Raw genomic sequence first — 18,030 nt, 5'->3', positions numbered from 1 at the left:
AACTTATACATACTGTACCTTAAACAGGTTTTTGACAAGTTTTCAGAGATAATAAAATATGACATTGATGCATTAAGGGGGTTTGCTTACAGAGGACCTACCGGGAAACGCGCATCCGAAATTTCGCTATCTGCCTCTTCATCGCTCGAATCTGCAAGAGTGACAGAGATGCTAGATAACGAAATTCGATTTTCTTGTTTTGCAATAGACCCTCAGATTGTGGTAGTAGCACCACCTACGCAGAGTTTCGAGTAATATTCCTATAGCCCTCCACACTCGTGCGCGAATCGCGGCGCGAAGCCAGTGTGGATGTGGAGTCGATTTCGCTGATAACGAACTAGACTCCACACTCGCGTTCGCGGCTTCGCGCCGCAAATCGCGCACGAGTGTGGAGGGACCTTATGAATATTCCCTATTCTTCTATACTATGTCTATGCTATTCTTGACTTGACAGTGACAACTTGAATGTCAATTTGTTCATGACGTCATTCAAATTATTCATACATTCATATTATTATTTTTTGATTCATATTCTTATCTTTCATTTCATGTTTCAATAATTATTATGTTCATGTTTAACACGTAAATTCAGTTGTTTATATACATCATATTCTACGACAAATTTGATTAGTGCTCTACAAAGGTGCTTTGGCAAAGGGTATGGTAATAACTATATAAATTCCTTAGGTTGTTAAAGTTTGTTGATAGTTTTTGCCTTGTTCAGAATCGTAAGTCATAATACAAACTACATCAGTAACTCTATTACAGATCCTTTTTTATACAGTGTAAATATCTCTAATGAAGTAATCTCTACATTTAGGCAACGTAGTGTCAAGATGGCAAACATTCCGGAATGTCCGCCCAGTCTGAAATCCATCCAGCACTATTTGAAGGTAGCTACAGAACATGAGTCAAGGGATCCAGTGATTGCCTATTGGTGCAGGCTACATGCCTTACAAGTTGGTCTTAAGGCAACAACAAAGAAAACCCCAGAAGAGACTAAAGTTTTAATGGGTAAGTTTTCTTTTTTATAAAACCAGAAATTCAATTTATTTTCTTATACCTCTCTTGTTGCATGGTGATGCCTATGACAGTTAATTTTATAAGGAGTAACTGCCACACTGTTGTTTGTAGATGTTTTTTTGGAATCATCACATTAATTTATATAGAACTAGCGACCTGCCCCGGCTTCACACGGGTGCAATGCTGATGTATTATACATATACCTTCCTCTTGAATCACTCTGTCTATTAAAAAAACCGCATCAAAATCCATTGCGTAGTTTTAAAAATCTAAGTATACATAGGGACAGACATCCATCCAGACAGCAGGAAGCGACTTTGTTTTATACTACGTAGTGAATAGCAATTAAGTAATAAAAATACACCAAAAACATAGTTTTCTTTTATTATTTTATAAATTAACCCTAAACAAAAGAGACTTGAAAGAAATGTCATAGGGACCATCATTTGATGCGAGAGGTATAATCATTTGATCTTTATTCAATTTATTGTATTGTTGGTGAATTGACTATATAATGAATATTCAAATACACAAATGGGGTCATACAATCAGCATTAATAAGTAGTGGATAAGACTATGTATCAAAAGTATCTACCATTCTCTGGTAACATACAGAAATACTTATATCTGTGCGGAAAGAGAAGAGTCGTGGAATGTATTGTGCCCTATACATTCCATGACTCTTCTCTTTTCGTACAGACTCTATCTACTATATGTTATGTCTATATGTTATCTACTGTATATTGTGTGTCTCACTGAGTGTATGAAATATTGCATATTTTCAGCATTAATGGACTGGTTAGAAGAAATCAAAAAAAGCATGAAAGACAATGAAGCCATCAGCAATGAAGTGGCGGGTCAGGCCCATCTGGAGAATTACGCTTTAAGACTGTTTCTATTTGCTGATAAGGCAGACAGAGAACAGAATTATGGAAAGTAAGAACTGTAACCTTTATTAATAACTTGAATTTCAGGGTTTTAAGGTACTTTTAATTCATAAGTAATCCTACATGTACTTTGTGACACTATTGCACTAAAATAACTGTAGTGATATTTTCTTGTTAAAAAGGAATTGTGGCCATGTTTGCCTCAGGCGAGGCATGTCTACACAGACCCAAGCTGCCTTGCGTGGTAATTTCCGCGCAAAGCAGCTAGGTCTGTATCAACCAACCTAAACGTAAATTTGGTCATATTGTATTGTATTAATGGTCTGTCTAAGCTAACATGAGCTATTTAGTAACTTTATTTCTGAGTATAATGACAGTGAGATTTTGGTTCCCATATGTTTCTTTTCTCTTAATTAATGTGTTAATTTATACAGGATATTGACTCTTGGAGACCCTATACATCTCTGAGTATAATTTGATAAACTAATCTTATAGTTCTGTTCTGACACTTAGACATTTACACCTCTAAATAATTTTAGATTTTTTTTTATGTAATTCGACATCAAGAGACCTTATACATCTCTAAGTAATTGTAATACGTTAGTTTGAATTGGTAGTTGCAGTTAGTTGTATATTATAATTAGATTTATATTGACCGGGATATAGACTATGATTACCTTTTGTATTATTTGTGAGCTCCCGATATTTCGACGCAGTTACATGCATCATGTTCACGGGTGACTGAAAATAGAGGGTGGGTCTCAAATTTGTGTAGACAGCGCTCTGTCTACCCTCATTCAGCTCATTCTTGCGCGTCGGCTGCGTTCACTTTCAACGTTACCAACGGTCGCATTCACACTTGTTGGTCCGGTCGCGTTCACACTCGTTGGTCTGTCCAAACACACTACACTCACTGTGTCACTGTCACTACGCGTGTTTGATTCGGATATCACTGGTTTTTTACACAAACAAATCACAGGATTCCACACATTTGACAGTTTAAACAAACAAACAAACAAAGTCATAAGTCACCTAGAGGCAAAACGACAGGTTGCGGCTATATTCTGTGACCTTTCTCGTGCCTTCGAACTCGTGCATCACCCGCTCCTCCTAGCGAAGTTGGACCATTATGGTGTGACAGGTAAACTTCATCACATGATCGCCTCTTTTCTCCAGGGACGTAAACAACTAACGTCAGTCAAGGGAGAACGATCAGAGCTCCTTGACCTCGGAAATTGTGCTGTACCCCAAGGCTCCACAATGGGAAATAACCTGTTTCTCATTCTTATGAACGACTTCTCAGAAGCATCCAATGAAGCTGAGTTTGTCCTTTTTGCCGACGACGGCTGTGTAATTGTTGCAGCCGACAACCAGGACCAACTAATACTAAAACTGGACACAGTGATGCAGCAGGTTGCGGCGTGGTTCGCGGCGAACGGTATGTCCCTCAACATTGAAAAAACTAATATTGTCCATTTCGGCCTAAGGGGAACTAGAGAGCACACCCTTAATATCACATGCAACGGATTGCTAGTGCCGCAAGTCGACCACGTAAAATATTTAGGCCTTACATTCGACTCTGGCCTAACATGGGGACCACATATCGATTCTCTGTGTGACCGCCTTGCTGCCGCTTGCTTCGCGCTCTCAAGGTTGCGCCAAAGTCTGCACCCCGACAACGTCAAAAAGGCTTACTTTGGCTATTTTCACTCCCTATTAACGTATGGTATAGACCTATGGGGTGACGCCGCGGAGCGCGAGAGAGTCTTCAAACTACAGAAGCGCGCAATTCGTGTAGTCGCCGGTGTCAAATGGGACCACCCTGCCAAAGAACTGTTCACTAGTAACAAAATACTAACGCTACCCTGCCTTTATATCCTAGAGGTAGCTAAACAGGTAAGGTTTAATTACGAACAGTTCCAGTCTAATGCTGCGGAACCCAAATACAACTTAAGGCGCCGCCACGAACTTCGTCCACCCCGCACACGGCTGGCTAAATCTAAAAAATGTCTGCACACAATTGGCCCTAAAATCTATAACCGAGTCTCTGAAGACATAAAAACTGCGAATAGCTACAATTCTTTCGTACTCAAACTTAAAAAATACCTAGTCTCTGCTGCCTTCTACTCGTTAAACGAATTCTTCTGATAGGAATAGAATGTCACATGAGTCCTGCACATTTAAAACATTATAATATTATATATAATAAACATTTGGTTAACAATTGTGTACCGAATTTATAATAATGCATGGTAATTTTAATAATTTAATGTATATGAATAATAATGTAATTTAGAATAGCATTGTAAATTACTATGACGTGTAAAATTTTAATTTTATTAATAAATGATTGTATTGTATTGTATTGTAAACCCATCTTCATCTAGTGAAACTAACCGTGAATCATTCAAAACTCTAATTGTATATTATAATTGTTGATGTATTATTATAATTTCTTTGCTTGTATGTAAATTCAATGTTGACGTGTAAAAGTGCCCTTGTGGCCTATTTGCTGAATAAGGCCTCATTTTCACGAGCGCTTTTTCAACGCGCGTGAAAAAAGCGTTTGAATGACACAAATGGAAACATGTGTGTTTATTCACACGTTATCAAGCGTTTTTGGATTTTCACCTTTAAGCCTTGCCATGGACATTAAATCGAATTTAGTGTGCGGGCAGATTCAAGCGCTTTATTAACGCGCGTTGAAAAAGCGCTCGTGTTAAGGGTCACTAAATGTTGAAGTTTTTTTTTGTAGATTGCTATACAAGCAATGCTGCTGTGGTCAACTATTTAAAACTGAAAGGATTTTATTATTATACTGCTAAAATATCAAACACAGGTTTAATTTATTTAGTTTAATTTGATATACATTTAATGAATACCTAAAACGTCAACGCCATCTATACGACAGTAGGCCAAAGCTAGTAGCGCCCTCTGAACGAGAATCAAATTTTCTTGATTTTCGAGGCACGTTTTTTCCTTAGACTGTATCCATCTATTACGGAGTTATATCGATCTTTGCTGTAAACAAACCTACAACACAATATTGATTATAATATACGCTCAATAAATTACTTGAATGTATTTTTTTTTTGAGAAAACCTTAAAAATAATAATATTTAGTTACATGTAAAAAATCCGCAACGCAGGCTTCGTCAGGTGGCTACAAATGCAAATCAGCAACATGCTTCGTCCCAAAAATACCAATGATGATATCCGCAACAGGCTTTGTCACTTTTTTTTTGTTTAAATAAAATAACCGTCACGAATCGCACCTGGCTCAAATGTCCCCATTACGCTGGCAGCGTTACCGCGCTGAATGGCCAACGAGATCTGTTGGACCAGGTACGATCCGGACCGAGGGTCGCACCCCCTGTCCCTCAGCCGCCGACCCAAATCCCTCACAAAGTCCCTAGCCTCCACAGCCCAAGGTCCCGCAGTCTCGACTGCAACCGGCACAAAGTCGTACGTTGGTTCCAGGGCAGAGTACTTGGCATGCTTCATTTTGGCGGCATACTCCGCGGCAGTACCAGCAGACCTGACGGTGAGACTCAAGTGGGACGGCGCAAATGTACTCACGCACGTTGCATCCTACAAGAGGCATCGTCCCCTCTGCCATGGAACCAATGTCAGACCATTAGGCCTCTTGCCATCCGTGCGGCACAACCCTGGAGGCTCCAAACCGCAAGGAATATTGGCCGACACCAAAGCCCTGCGGATGACATCATTGATGGCATAATGGCTGGAAAAACGACCCGCGCACTTCATGCAGCTAAGGCCATGGTGACCGTCTTCTTCAACCATGACCCCACAAATGCACCGATGTGCTTCGCACACCTTACACCCCAAACGCAAGGCAACCGCGATTCTTAAGGAATCATTATCTAAAAGTGTGCCTAGCGAGGAGGAAGGCAATGCGCGTAGCCACGCCCCCGACTCAACCCTCGAAGCGGCTTTGAGGCGCGCCAAGTCGGATCCTACCGCCTCCCCTAACATATTCGCCATGGTCCTTCTGCACAATATATCGTCCCACCCCCGCTGAACGATGGGATTATCCGGCCGCTCATCGCCACCGCAGAAAGTGGTCCATTTGTTTAGTGCCTCCGCTACAAACGGTACCTGGGTAATATCACCATTGTTAGACAAAACCATTGTTGATTATAATTGCTATTTCAGGAACATGGTGAAAGCATTTTACACAGCCGGCATGATCTATGACGTGCTGACGACATTTGGAGACCTGACAGATGAAGCCGTGCAGAACAGGAAGTATGCTAAATGGAAGGCGGCCTACATCCACAACTGCTTAAAGAATGGAGAAGCACCTGTCCCAGGTTACTATATACAAATATTTATTTAGTACCTGTTATTATTATTGTTACTGGCTTTTATTCCTGAATAGGCTACGGTAACTGCTTACCATCAGGCGGGCCGTATGCTTGATTGCCACCGACGTGGTATAAAAAATAAATGTTTTAATTTACAATTTATATAGTTACACAAAACGAAAATATTTACAATTTAATATCTAAATTGAGTAACCAATCCCTTGCTTCCGGTGTAAGTGCTAACAAGTCCTGCATGCTACCGGCAAAACTTAGTACAAAATTTAGTACCTATATGTTATACAATCAACCAAATAAATTACTATATCAAGTACAGTGCAGATGTACTAAAGTGAGTTCGAGCTTAGATGTTATCTGTTAAACAGAGCTATTTTGAAATAAAACTATGAAAACGGATTATATCGCGTATATTGAATTTACCGCGTATATCAAGTACAGTACAGATGTACTAAAGTGAGTTCGAGCTTAGATGTTATCTGTTAAACAGAGCTATTTTTAAATTAAAACTATGAAAACGGATTATATCGCGTATATTGAATTTATAATACATCCCGACGTTTCGAACCCTTTACTGCGTTATAGAGCTATTTTCTTTTATGCAGTGTAATTGGCTACCAAAAGGACGAATTCCATTCTGCTGGGTTGCTGCTGGGTAAAAACAAGCCCATTAAAAAAGATTTTAGCTTATGTATATATATGGTTAAAATTCATGTAACAGCATGAAAACTACCTGACCAAGCAGCCACCGAAACATTATATGCAACCATAAGTTCTTTTTCTGAAATAACTATTTTGAATTTGATCCATAGGTACATATAGGTTAGAGGTTAAAGTCACTTTGAATGGGTTATTCATTGTATTAAGGTATGTACGAGCCGAAAAATTCACCTGACAGGTAAGTATATAGTCCTCCTCATCGTTTTCGATGACGGCGACCTTAAATAAACAGATAGGTAAGTAAGTAGAGCTAGTCAGGTGAATTTTTCGGCACAGCACTTGACTCTTAAGTCTTAACTACTTACTTGTGTGGCACCGTTTTTTTTTGGCCGTAGCGAATAATACAACAAGCTGTGTGTTATAGTATTTTGTGCAACAGGCACGTAATAAGGGATCTTCAAATTCAAGGGCCAAAGTTACAAAACGAAACGAAGTTGAGTTTTGTAAAGACAGGCCCGAGAATTTTAAGACCTAATTCTTTACCGTTGCATACAATATTTTTTCTAAGGCAGCGGCAAACACGTACCTAAAATTAGAAATAAAATCAAAGTAAATATTGGTTTGCCTAGAAGTCAGAATTAAAAAGAAACCGGCCAAATGCGAGTCGGGTTCGCGCACGAAGGGTTCCGTACCATGTACCATTACGCACAAAACGGCAAAAAAAAATCACGTTTGTAGTATGGGAGCCCCACTTAAATATTTATTTTATTCCGTTTTTAGTATTTGTTGTTATAGTTGCAACAGAAATACATTATCTGTGTCAACTGTCTAGCTATACAGCCTGGTGACAGACAGACGGACGTTGGAGTCTTAGTAATAGGGATTCGTACCCAAAGGGTAAAACAACAGTTGCATAATATTGTATGAATATCCCTAAGAACACTACTGTTAGGATCCTTATAATAATCGACTCGATCTCACTGGCAGTCATTTAATCTTCAAATATGAGTGCTGGAGTAGAAAAAGTAATTTCAAAACCTATTACAGGTCCAATCCAAGACGAGGAACAAGACGATGATTCAGAAGTGACGAACCCCGCACCCGCCTCAGATCCCGCGGCCGCCGCGTCAGCGTCCGGCTTCCCTCAGGTGCCCGCGTACTCGCAGCTCCCGCCCGGCAGCCTCCCCGACCCCACCCTCGCCATGCGCGCCGCCTCCCAGCTCCCCAACGTGCCCTACACGCCTGACCCCAACCCGGGCGGGTTCGTGCCCTACGACCCCGCGCTGCAGCCCGCCCCCGCCCCCGCCCCCGGCCCCGGCCCCGCCGTCGCCGCGCCCGCCTCCCTCTACGGAGACAACACGAGCGCCGCCCAGCTCACGCCGGACCAGATAGCTAAAGCCCAGAAGTACTGCAAATGGGCGAGCAGCGCTCTCAACTACGAGGACATGAAGACGGCCATCACTAATCTCAAAAATGCCTTGGAACTGCTGCAGACTGGAAGAGACCCGGCTTGAAGTTTTGAATTTTTTTTTATTTGCAGCCCACTGTTATCCGTTTTGGAATCGAGGCAGCAGGTGATATTACATTATATTTATTTGTTGAAATCAAATATCAATCCTTGATAAAAAGAGGGTGTAATCTTAAAGTCCAGGCCGATTTGTGATATTCTTGATCCAATTTTCTATTGACTAAATTTTATACAATGAGAATGAGAGTAGTTATGTATTTTATACACCTCTAATACACTCGATAACTCTTTGCTAATACATAGAAAGTTCCGAATTAGCAACATTTCGAATCGTAGTAATTAGTTGCAGAAACATAAAGTTTGCTTCATAGAAATTTGATAATACCACTTATTGACTTATGCGCATGTCGCCTTATATTATGTATATTATTTATTTGAAATATACTTAAAACAGTTGTATAGATACAGTACTCACATTAAATACTTAGTTTACGGGTAAGCCTTAACAAGTATTATCCAATATGATTGTACTAAAGAACAGCTTTAATCATTTTCGCGTTTTATTTAAACCAAAAGTAGATTTTACAGATAGAAATAAAACCAAATAATTCTCTTTCCATTTATTCAAACAATCACACTTCAAACACGACGCACATCACACAAATAAATAATACAATTATCTAATTTTATCAAAATTGCAATGATTATTAAATAGTTTGTCATCTCCAATCAATGTGAAGTTTCTAATGGGTAACAATCATTATGTTAAGATGAATATAGGTACCTAAAAGGTTACATATCATAATAATTGTTTATTGATATCTACACGAACATACGTGTTCTTTTGACGTCATGATGTTAACAGAATTAATTAAGTAATTATTAAATACATAGCTAATCTACAAGACTCCCTTTGAGCAAATAAGACACCACAAAATGACGACATAAGGGTGCTTTAACCAAAGATATATCTTTGTGCATTAGTTGGCTAAACCTACTAATAATAATATATAATACAGTGGCAGTTGACGTAGTCCCGGCCTAAATGGCATACGCATTGCTATCACATACTACTCGCACATACAAAATGAACCTAGTGCTTAGGTATCGCTTAAATTAATATCACTTTTAGGTACAAACAGCTCCTGTCGAGAGGAGAGTCGGAGCACGATTTAATGTTGTTGGTGATCTAATGACGGCGTGGCCCAAATTTATTTGTAAATACTTATTAAGAGGTTTCGAAACGGCTGTTGTCAAGTAACTTAACTAAAACAACGGCGAGCGACTAGAGTAAATCACAGAAAAGTGACAAAAAGTCGTAACGACAGGATTTGTAAAACAACATTTTACAATAACATTATTAAATTAATAAATATGCAAAATGCATTACGAATTCCAATTTATACCTCTCGGTATTGTTGAAATTTGAAAGCAATTGGTGCAAATAAAGAATGGATGAATTCAGCTAGTCTCTTTTGAGCCCGTTGCCGTTCTGTGTCGCCGCGTTCTTTTCCAGCTCCTCGCGGCGGCTGATCTGGTACCTAGGAATAAACAAAATGTTCATTTTAATGTTGTCCGTAGGTATTTTCGTATACACGATGGTTGTTGGTGGCCCTTTGACTCACAAGTGTACCCCTACTGTACGCCAGATCGTGGACAATCTTCGAACCCATGGACTGGTTTCGGCAGGTTACGGAATCCAGGAGTTTGAAGATTGTTTTTGTTAACCGCTTAAGACAGACGTAGATATACCTTATCCTATTGTAAGTACAAAGTTTTAGAGCAAACTAGCTACTCGTTTAAAAATAAAGAGCGTAACTACGTTTGTATGGAGAACCGAGCTTGCCGGGGACCCTTAAGGGATTTTTTTCATAAGGTTAAGAAGTTAATTTTAATTAATACTCTTTGCTTCAGCACATAAAAAATTGGCATAGTAGGTCTATCTACAGATGTAGTGCATAATTAATTATTTGTGGTTAAAGAATTTTGTTGATCTCAAAAAGAAGCAATTTACATTTCACTTAATGAGATACATGCCCTAATTAATTCAATTCTATGTTAATTTGTTAGTTTGCGCCCACAATCACAATTTTTAATTTTATTACTATAAGTATATACAAGTATAGTAAGTAATTATTTTCCATCGTATTTTCACGGAAACGTACGAACGTGTCTTGCTATTTCAGTCAGTGTCGGTTACAAAAAGTACTGAGGTTGACTGAAGTAGTATGACAAATACGAACCATTCCATTCCAAGAGAATACGATGGAAAACAATTCTGCACTACATCTATTCTGTACAGATTGTGCAAGTTCGATTCCTATACAAAAATATGAGAATTTTCCGAAAATTTTCCATGTGGAAATTTGGCAATTTTGGAAACTTTCCAACGGCACATCAGTAGGTCTATCTATTAGTACTCTACTCCTGAAAACATAACTAAGACTATAGGAGAGTATTTAATCCAAACCACATTATCAAAAGTTCGAGAAGACCTTATACCACAGAACTGTCTTATGAATTATGATGATCGGATTGCGCTGACGCGTTCTGTTCTCTTTACCATGGTGATGTATTACGTATAGGTACACAAAGGCAAGTACAGTGTTACGTGTTACAGATAACGGGCATAGTTGAAATCGCAATCGACTGGAACGCGTATTATTTGCGCGACATGCGTTCGTAATCGCGGATTCCTGGCGCGCTGCCAGACCAATGTAAGGCGTCTGATACCGCTAGTTTTATTTCGTAACTCATGTTTACATCGCATAAAGATTGGTCAAGGTACTGAGAGTTACTCTATATACTCTATATCACCATTGACGACATAGACAATTAAACTTTCTTAAACCTTATTGCAACGACTTAAAGCCCAGATGACTAGTTATGGTAATGATATTTATTTATGTAATGATAATAAAACTCTTTTGAGGTTAGCTTTTACGACAGTCGTTTCAAGTTGAATGTAAAAGTCACGGTTTATCTTTGATGTGTGCGGAAAATTTATGCACATATATAAAATCTGCTATGCACATTTAGCAGCAATCGAGCGTAGGTGGCTCTAAAATCAGAATTTGTTTTTTACTGCACACGTGTCAGGCAAAATATGACGATAATAAAAGACAAAATTATCTCAATATACTTTTTAATAAAGTTAGGTCCAGGATCTAAAAAATATAAACAGGTTATTTACGTTCAGAAAGCAGGAACGCGTTCTTTTTGCTTCCATCATTTCCGTTTATACTTAACTTTGCAAACCGGAAAGATTTAATTCCAATTTATTAAGAAGTTACATCATATCCAATTCGAACAGCAAATTGATATGTATGAGATAAGAGCATCAAAGTAACGACGCTAGTTAATAACTGAGCGCTTCCCTGCCTTTAGTTATAGGCAGGCATTTTAAGCCGATGATGATCCGCCCGCCTACAACACAACAGTAGTCGTAAAGCAGATTTCCCGGCTTCGGGCTCGACTACTTTTGTATTACCGCCAAGTTCCACCTACCTGACTACGCCTAATTTACTCTTTCGGTTTACAGGCAGCTAATATTAACTAGCCTCAACTTTATTTATTTCGATTAGACAGCCAACTGAACACTGGTTTCCTTTCGAATACAACCAGGAAGATGTCAAGACGAAACTGGGAAAGAACACGAAGCGGCAGCTAACCATTGCTGGGATCCGGAAGGCTGATCTTTGCGAGACCCTTCTTTTGTGCTAAGAAAAAAAGGCGAAGTCCGCCGTTGAGAACACTTCATTATTCTGAACGATTTGTAGGGGCTGACTCACCAGACGACGAGCCGGCCACTCAGCATGAAGAAGAACACCAGCGCCGGCGCGCAGCGGTCGAACGGGTCCCCGACCATCACGTGGGAGTACACCGCCAGCACCATCAGCGCTACCAGCCCGATGTTCGCGGCGTTCTTTATCTTATCTGTAACGCACGGTTTGTGGGCTTATAAAAATAACACACGTAGAGGTAAACGTTCTGTATAGGAACAAAATCTCACTCCACAGCTGTGTAATGCACATTGACTCCGACGATGTTAAATTATCATCGACTTGGCAGTGACTTCGTTTTTCGCCGTCGGGTTTTGGCTTTTTCATACAAATAAGAAGCCGCCAATGCCGCAATCCGGATAACCGCAGGAGAGAAACATCAGTTATTAGACTATATTTGCACAGACGTGTACCTAATATAGGCTTTACGCGTGTGCGCGACGAACAGTCGCTGACTGTGGTATGTGCAGCCTGGCGGTTTATGGAAAACATAAGCTCACAGATATCGAAAAGCCACCACACATTTTTGCCACGTCGAGCGCGATCAAGTGGAGCCGAGACGTATATTGTTCGTTCCTAGATTTGGCGCCAATTTCTCCTGTTATTTGCACCCTATCCCTCTGTTTTTTGTACCGCAACGCAACAAAGAGAGCGGATACTTTACTATCATCGCCTCCTTTCAATTTTACATTATTTTATTTTATTTTATTTTGGTACATGGAAAACCAACAGCGCTAAACATATCAACAAACTACAATAGAATTAGATAGCCAATTATAGGTTTTCACTTATAGAAACGGAATAAAATATAACAAGCTTATTGCCCAACTTAATTACACATGTACAAGTTCATACAGCACAAGAACAGAGGATCGATATGAATATGATCGATTATTACAAAAAAATAAGTAGAAAAGAAGGTAAAATCTGTTAGGTAGTACATTTAGCCACAGTACATTAGCCCTGACCTGATTATTTCGACTTTTCTTGTAAGAACGCTCTTAATGGTTCGCGGTTTATGTCCGTCTGCGATTTTCGCGCGTGATTCACGCACTAGAAAAAGGAAATCGCACTATCGTGGGAATTGATGTTAACTTGAAAGAGTGACCTACTTATATAAGTCGAGATCAGTGAGATATACCTACCACGCCCACAGAACTAAATCTAACCACGCCAGTGCTAGTCTTCTAAAATTTACGATTAAAACAAAGTGTTAGGCAGAACAAAGGTGGTCTTTTCCGTAAGTAGGTATCTGCTAGTGCCTGCACTAGCAGTACTATTAGTTATTCTGTGGCTGCGCTTTGCCGACACGAGGAGCATATCTACTCTCTACTCACTCTCGGCTCTTCAAGTCACTCAAAAAAAATCACATTTAGACCATAGAAAACAATATTTGAGGCTTTTTGAGACTCCTAAAACTGGTAATTTTCACTTAGAGTGCCTATATTCTCAAAATTTTGCCGGCCCCTGTGCTACCTTACAAACCTACCTAGCAATCCTAGCACTGGGTAGCCGCCTGGATGCGAAAGATTTTTTTTAACTGTAACTTACGACCAGGAAATAGTGCCATGGTGAGCCCGAACAGTATCTCGAGCGCGCCCACGGTCCGCCTATACCATTTCGACGGCAGCTTGAAGTCCAACGTCTCGGTTAATGGAAACACCTTGGCATATCTAACGTACTCCTTCCTCTGAAACAATGTAAACATCTGTCATGCCATGTCACGCTCATCCGTCCATTAACATTTTTGTTGGCTTTACATAATATAATGATGACGGCAGCGTTTAATAGTTTATGTTGTGGTGTTACGTCAAGAAAGACTCGTCATCATTCAGATTTTGTTTTACTTATAGAATAGAATATTTGTTTGCAGAGACGAATTACCACAGGTAAAAGGTGGTTTTTAGGGTTCCGTACCCAAAGAGTAAAAACGGAACCCTATTACTAAGACTCCGCTGTCCGTCTGTCACCACATGCTGTATCTCATGATCCGTGATATGATGATGTATTTCTGTTGCCGCTATAACAACAAATACTAAAAAGTACGGAACCCTCGGTGCGCGAGTCCGACTCGCACTTAGCCGGTTTTATTGTTTTTTTTTCCCAGTAGTTAACACCAAAATGTTGTTAGAGGTTGATTACTATTTATTGCTATACTGATAAAAACAGTATAGCAATAAATAGTATTAAGTATTAGTAATAGTAGTAAATTGCCTTAAAAGTGATCAAAAATATTAACACTGTTTTACCTGTGCAACGGTGCAAGTGCAAAAAAAAAATATTTAAAGAGAAGCTATTTAAAAAAACCGCATCAAAATCCTTTGCGTAGTTTTAAAGATCTAAGCATACATAGGGATAGACGGACAGACAGCGGAAAGCAACTTTGTTTTATACTATGTAGTGATTATTGATTAAAGCACTCTATATTTATACTGTTTTTATTAGTATTGAACGCTAACAAAATTTTGGTGGTAACTACTGGGAAAAAAATCCCTGTAGTGTAGTAGTCCAAACCAAGTTGGTGGTAACTAGTGGGTAACCCGTCTAATAGGTATAATTATGCTCCTGGCCCGCGGTCTATATCTTAAAGGCGGTCAACGCACTTACTACCCCTCTGGTGTTGCGGGTGTCTATGGACACAGTAATCGCTTACCATCAGGCGATTCTGCTCGTTTGCCTTCTATATCATAAAAAAAATCAGTATTTCTTTTAAGACTGCTCATTAGTCATTACATTTACTAACACAACATTCAACAACTAATACACTCTTTCTCTAAGCAAAATGTGAGACGCAAATACACATTGGACAAAGAAATTGGATAGTTGGATTACCACCCTTAGATGCTTATTCGTTATTAGTATTACCAGTATACCAGTTATTTAAATTTTTTGATGTTATTGACCGAGGGGTACGAATTACGAAACTCCTTGCTTCGGGTAAACTCGGCTCCGTTCGGCTCAGCATTGCTCCGAGCAATTATTAGGGTTGGCACAACTTGACGTCCCTTTACGTGCAAACACCACACCACAAATAAGATCATCATTCGCTTGCCCTTGTCCCATTCACTTGGGGTCGGCGCAGCATGTCTTTTTCTTCCATACCTCTCTTGTCACCCGTCATCTCATCATTCACTTGCGTTAGTTTCATATCATCTTTCACACAGTCCATCCACCTTTTCCTCGGTTTTCCTCTCCTCGTACCTCCCTCCACATTCATTCTCAATACTTTTCTCGTCACATGACTTTCATCCCTCCGCATCACATGCCCGTACCATGTTAGGCGATTTGCCCTTACTTTTTCTGTTATGGGTGCAACTTTCAGGCTTCCTCTTATATACTCATTCCTTATCCTATCCATTCTCGTCACGCCACACATCCACCTTAACATTCTCAACTCCGCTACATGCAATCTCTTTTCATCCGTTACCTTTAGGGCCCAACACTCTGATCCATACATGACGACAGGTCTTATGATCGTTTTATAAATTTTACCCTTCAACCGAAGGGGCATACGGGCGTCACAAATGGTTCCCGTAACCTGTCGCCATTTCATCCATCCTGTGCTAATCCGGTTTTTCACGTCACGGTCAATATCGCCATCGCACTGTACGAGCGAACCGAGGTACTTGAAGTCGGAGCAGACCGGCAATGTAACGCTATCGAGTTCTATGGCAGCAAAACTGGAGAGACCGCCAAAATCGCAGTACATGTGTTCTGTTTTAGATCTGCTGATCTTTAGTCCAACATTCTCCAATTTTTGCCGCCATTTCTCAAGTCTGCTCTGCACCTCTAGTTCGTTTTCACCTACAAGCACAATGTCATCAGCAAACAGCATACACCAAGGTGCCTCCTCCTGTATGTCCAACGACAGAGCGTCCATAACTAGCAGGAAGAGGTAGGGGCTTAAAGCCGATCCCTGGTGCAAGCCTACTGTGACACTAAACCTGTCGGTGGTGCCAGCAGCTGACCGGACGCGTGTACAACATCAGTTGTACATTGACCGGATTAGCTTCACATACTTCCCAGGCACGCATTTCTCTTTCAGAGCCCACCACAAAACCTCTCGGGGTACTCGATCACACCACAAATAAGATATGACTAGAATTTTGACAACCCTAAATAGCCGAAAGGGATAGCATGATTCGACCCTGAATTAGTTATTATTCTGAGACCCTGAACCGCTGTCAAACTTCGGTTTTGCAGGAAGTTTCCTTTCTGTACGGTAGTACTTTTACTTATTCTGTGACCGAGCAATAAAAGCTCGCAAGATTTATTTTTACAGTCTTGTCGCTTGTGTGGAGGGGCAAGTGCATTCACGGGTAAGTATCGTGGCCCTCAACCCTAACGCCTTGCGCCATAACTACATGCATTTTAGAGCAAGTAGTTGCAATAGAGTATTCGGTTGGAGTAATTAGGTAAATCAATGGCGTAGTCATTAGGTAGACAAAACATCAACGACAGAATAACTAATGGTACTACCGTACAGAAAATTCACTCCTTCACAAAAGCCAGATTTAGGTATAAAATTATACCTACACTCGCCGCCTGCAAGCAAAATTGAAACTTATAACCGCGCACGAACCGTGAATCTTCTTTGCGCGCCGCAGTTTTATGACCGAGCTGCGAGTGTCGGCACGGGGTTGTTACTTGACAAGTTTTTGTACCTATACCTACTGATTTATTATTTTTAAGATAAATATGTAGGAATTACAAACGTTGATTCTGTAAACATACAATTTTTAGCCGGAGATAGTATGTCTGATTCTCACGGAAGTAGGTATGCCACAGAAGTACTTATTCCTTTGAAAATATGTCGGTCAATATAGTCCGGAATTTAAAAAATATGTTTTTTCTGCTTCCTTGTTCTTCCGTTTATTCAGACATCCGTAAACAGAACATTATCTTTTATACAGATTAAAGATTAGATCACGATTTAGGTTTCGAAGCCATTGCGTATTTTCAATTTTGCGCGAGCGCCACGTGACACGACTATCGTGCGAGCCGAGCGGCAGCCCACTGCCATACACCTTCCCGGGCGGTGCGCCGGCCAAATATACCTAAACTGCGAGTTTGTGAAAAAGCACGTGTAAAATCGCGTCAGTCAATGCAGTACTGAGTACAGTATCGCGTAAACGAACTTTGCTTGACCTTGCGTCGAGGAATGATGTAAACCCAAAATAAAACTAATATAGTTTCTACAACTACATCACCATTGTATATTTTATGTCCATCTATCCCGTTAATCACGTCCCATTAATTTTAATCACTTATTGGCACCGTAACGAGATATAAGGCTTGCAAATAAGGAACATTGTTACGCTGTATTAATTTGGCTATGATTAATTATATAGATTGAATTTCCGAACGGTGTCGCCACTCAATTGTCGCAACCAGCCGGCTCGGCCGACCTGCGGGAATTAGGCGGCAGGCCAAATACCGAAATAGCATTTCTCATCGCTCAGTAACAAAATCAATGCAGTGACCAAACTATTATAATGTTTATTTATTACTAGAAAACAATGCACTTACCAAGTCTTTGTGAAGTTCCTTCGAAATAAAAGGCGTCAACTTTGTAATTCCAACAAATATAAAAAACACCCCTAAAAGGATTGATAAACTCTTCAACACGATTGAGCCCATTTTTCAAACTATATGAACTTTTATCAGCGGTGATATAAAATGCCTCAATCCATTTAATATAACTATCCGTTAGGAATGCTATTATTTCATTTCGTTTGACACATTGTATATGATTTTATTTTAAATAATTTATGCGATATCATATCAAAGTATCTTTAGTAAAAAATACGACAAATTGATTTTCCAAATGATTATGGACTAAAGAGTGCCAGAGGAGCACACACGTT

At 39.9% G+C, this 18,030-nt stretch overlaps 2 protein-coding genes across 2 annotated transcripts; one reads left to right on the top strand and one right to left on the bottom strand.

Annotated features, from left to right (window-relative positions):
• Positions 1–518: 518 nt before the first annotated feature.
• On the top strand, positions 519–9,841 carry LOC134743241 (vacuolar protein sorting-associated protein VTA1 homolog). Its single transcript, XM_063676647.1, has 6 exons — positions 519–658; positions 821–1,014; positions 1,809–1,959; positions 6,087–6,244; positions 7,961–9,581; positions 9,617–9,841. The coding sequence occupies exons 2-5, from the start codon at positions 837–839 to the stop codon at positions 8,425–8,427; spliced, it is 954 nt and encodes a 317-aa protein (XP_063532717.1). The 5' UTR covers positions 519–658; positions 821–836; the 3' UTR covers positions 8,428–9,581; positions 9,617–9,841.
• On the bottom strand, positions 8,990–18,030 carry LOC134743248 (novel acetylcholine receptor chaperone). The gene is made up of 4 exons (XM_063676657.1): positions 17,693–18,030; positions 13,715–13,853; positions 12,173–12,317; positions 8,990–9,922 (listed from the first exon to the last, which is right to left on the bottom strand). Exons 1-4 carry the CDS (start codon positions 17,801–17,803, stop codon positions 9,847–9,849), a joined length of 471 nt encoding a protein of 156 aa, XP_063532727.1. The 5' UTR covers positions 17,804–18,030; the 3' UTR covers positions 8,990–9,846.

This window comes from Cydia strobilella, chromosome 7 (genome assembly GCF_947568885.1).
Source record: "Cydia strobilella chromosome 7, ilCydStro3.1, whole genome shotgun sequence".
NCBI lineage: Eukaryota > Metazoa > Arthropoda > Insecta > Lepidoptera > Tortricidae > Cydia > Cydia strobilella.
Note: the sequence above shows the minus strand (reverse complement) of the source record. Positions and strands in the feature narration are given on the sequence as shown.

Excerpts from the sequence above, each read along its gene's own strand:
- LOC134743248 (XM_063676657.1), bottom strand. The coding sequence starts at position 17,803 with ATGGGCTCAATCGTGTTGAAGAGTTTATCAATCCTTTTAGGGGTGTTT. Across the intron at positions 13,854-17,692 it reads AGGAACTTCACAAAGACTTG|AGGAAGGAGTACGTTAGATA; the intron begins GTAAGTGCATTG and ends ACATTGTTTCAG. Across the intron at positions 12,318-13,714 it reads CATGGCACTATTTCCTGGTC|ATAAGATAAAGAACGCCGCG; the intron begins GTAAGTTACAGT and ends CGTGCGTTACAG.
- LOC134743241 (XM_063676647.1), top strand. The coding sequence starts at position 837 with ATGGCAAACATTCCGGAATGTCCGCCCAGTCTGAAATCCATCCAGCAC. Across the intron at positions 1,015-1,808 it reads AGAGACTAAAGTTTTAATGG|CATTAATGGACTGGTTAGAA; the intron begins GTAAGTTTTCTT and ends GCATATTTTCAG. Across the intron at positions 1,960-6,086 it reads AGAGAACAGAATTATGGAAA|GAACATGGTGAAAGCATTTT; the intron begins GTAAGAACTGTA and ends TTGCTATTTCAG.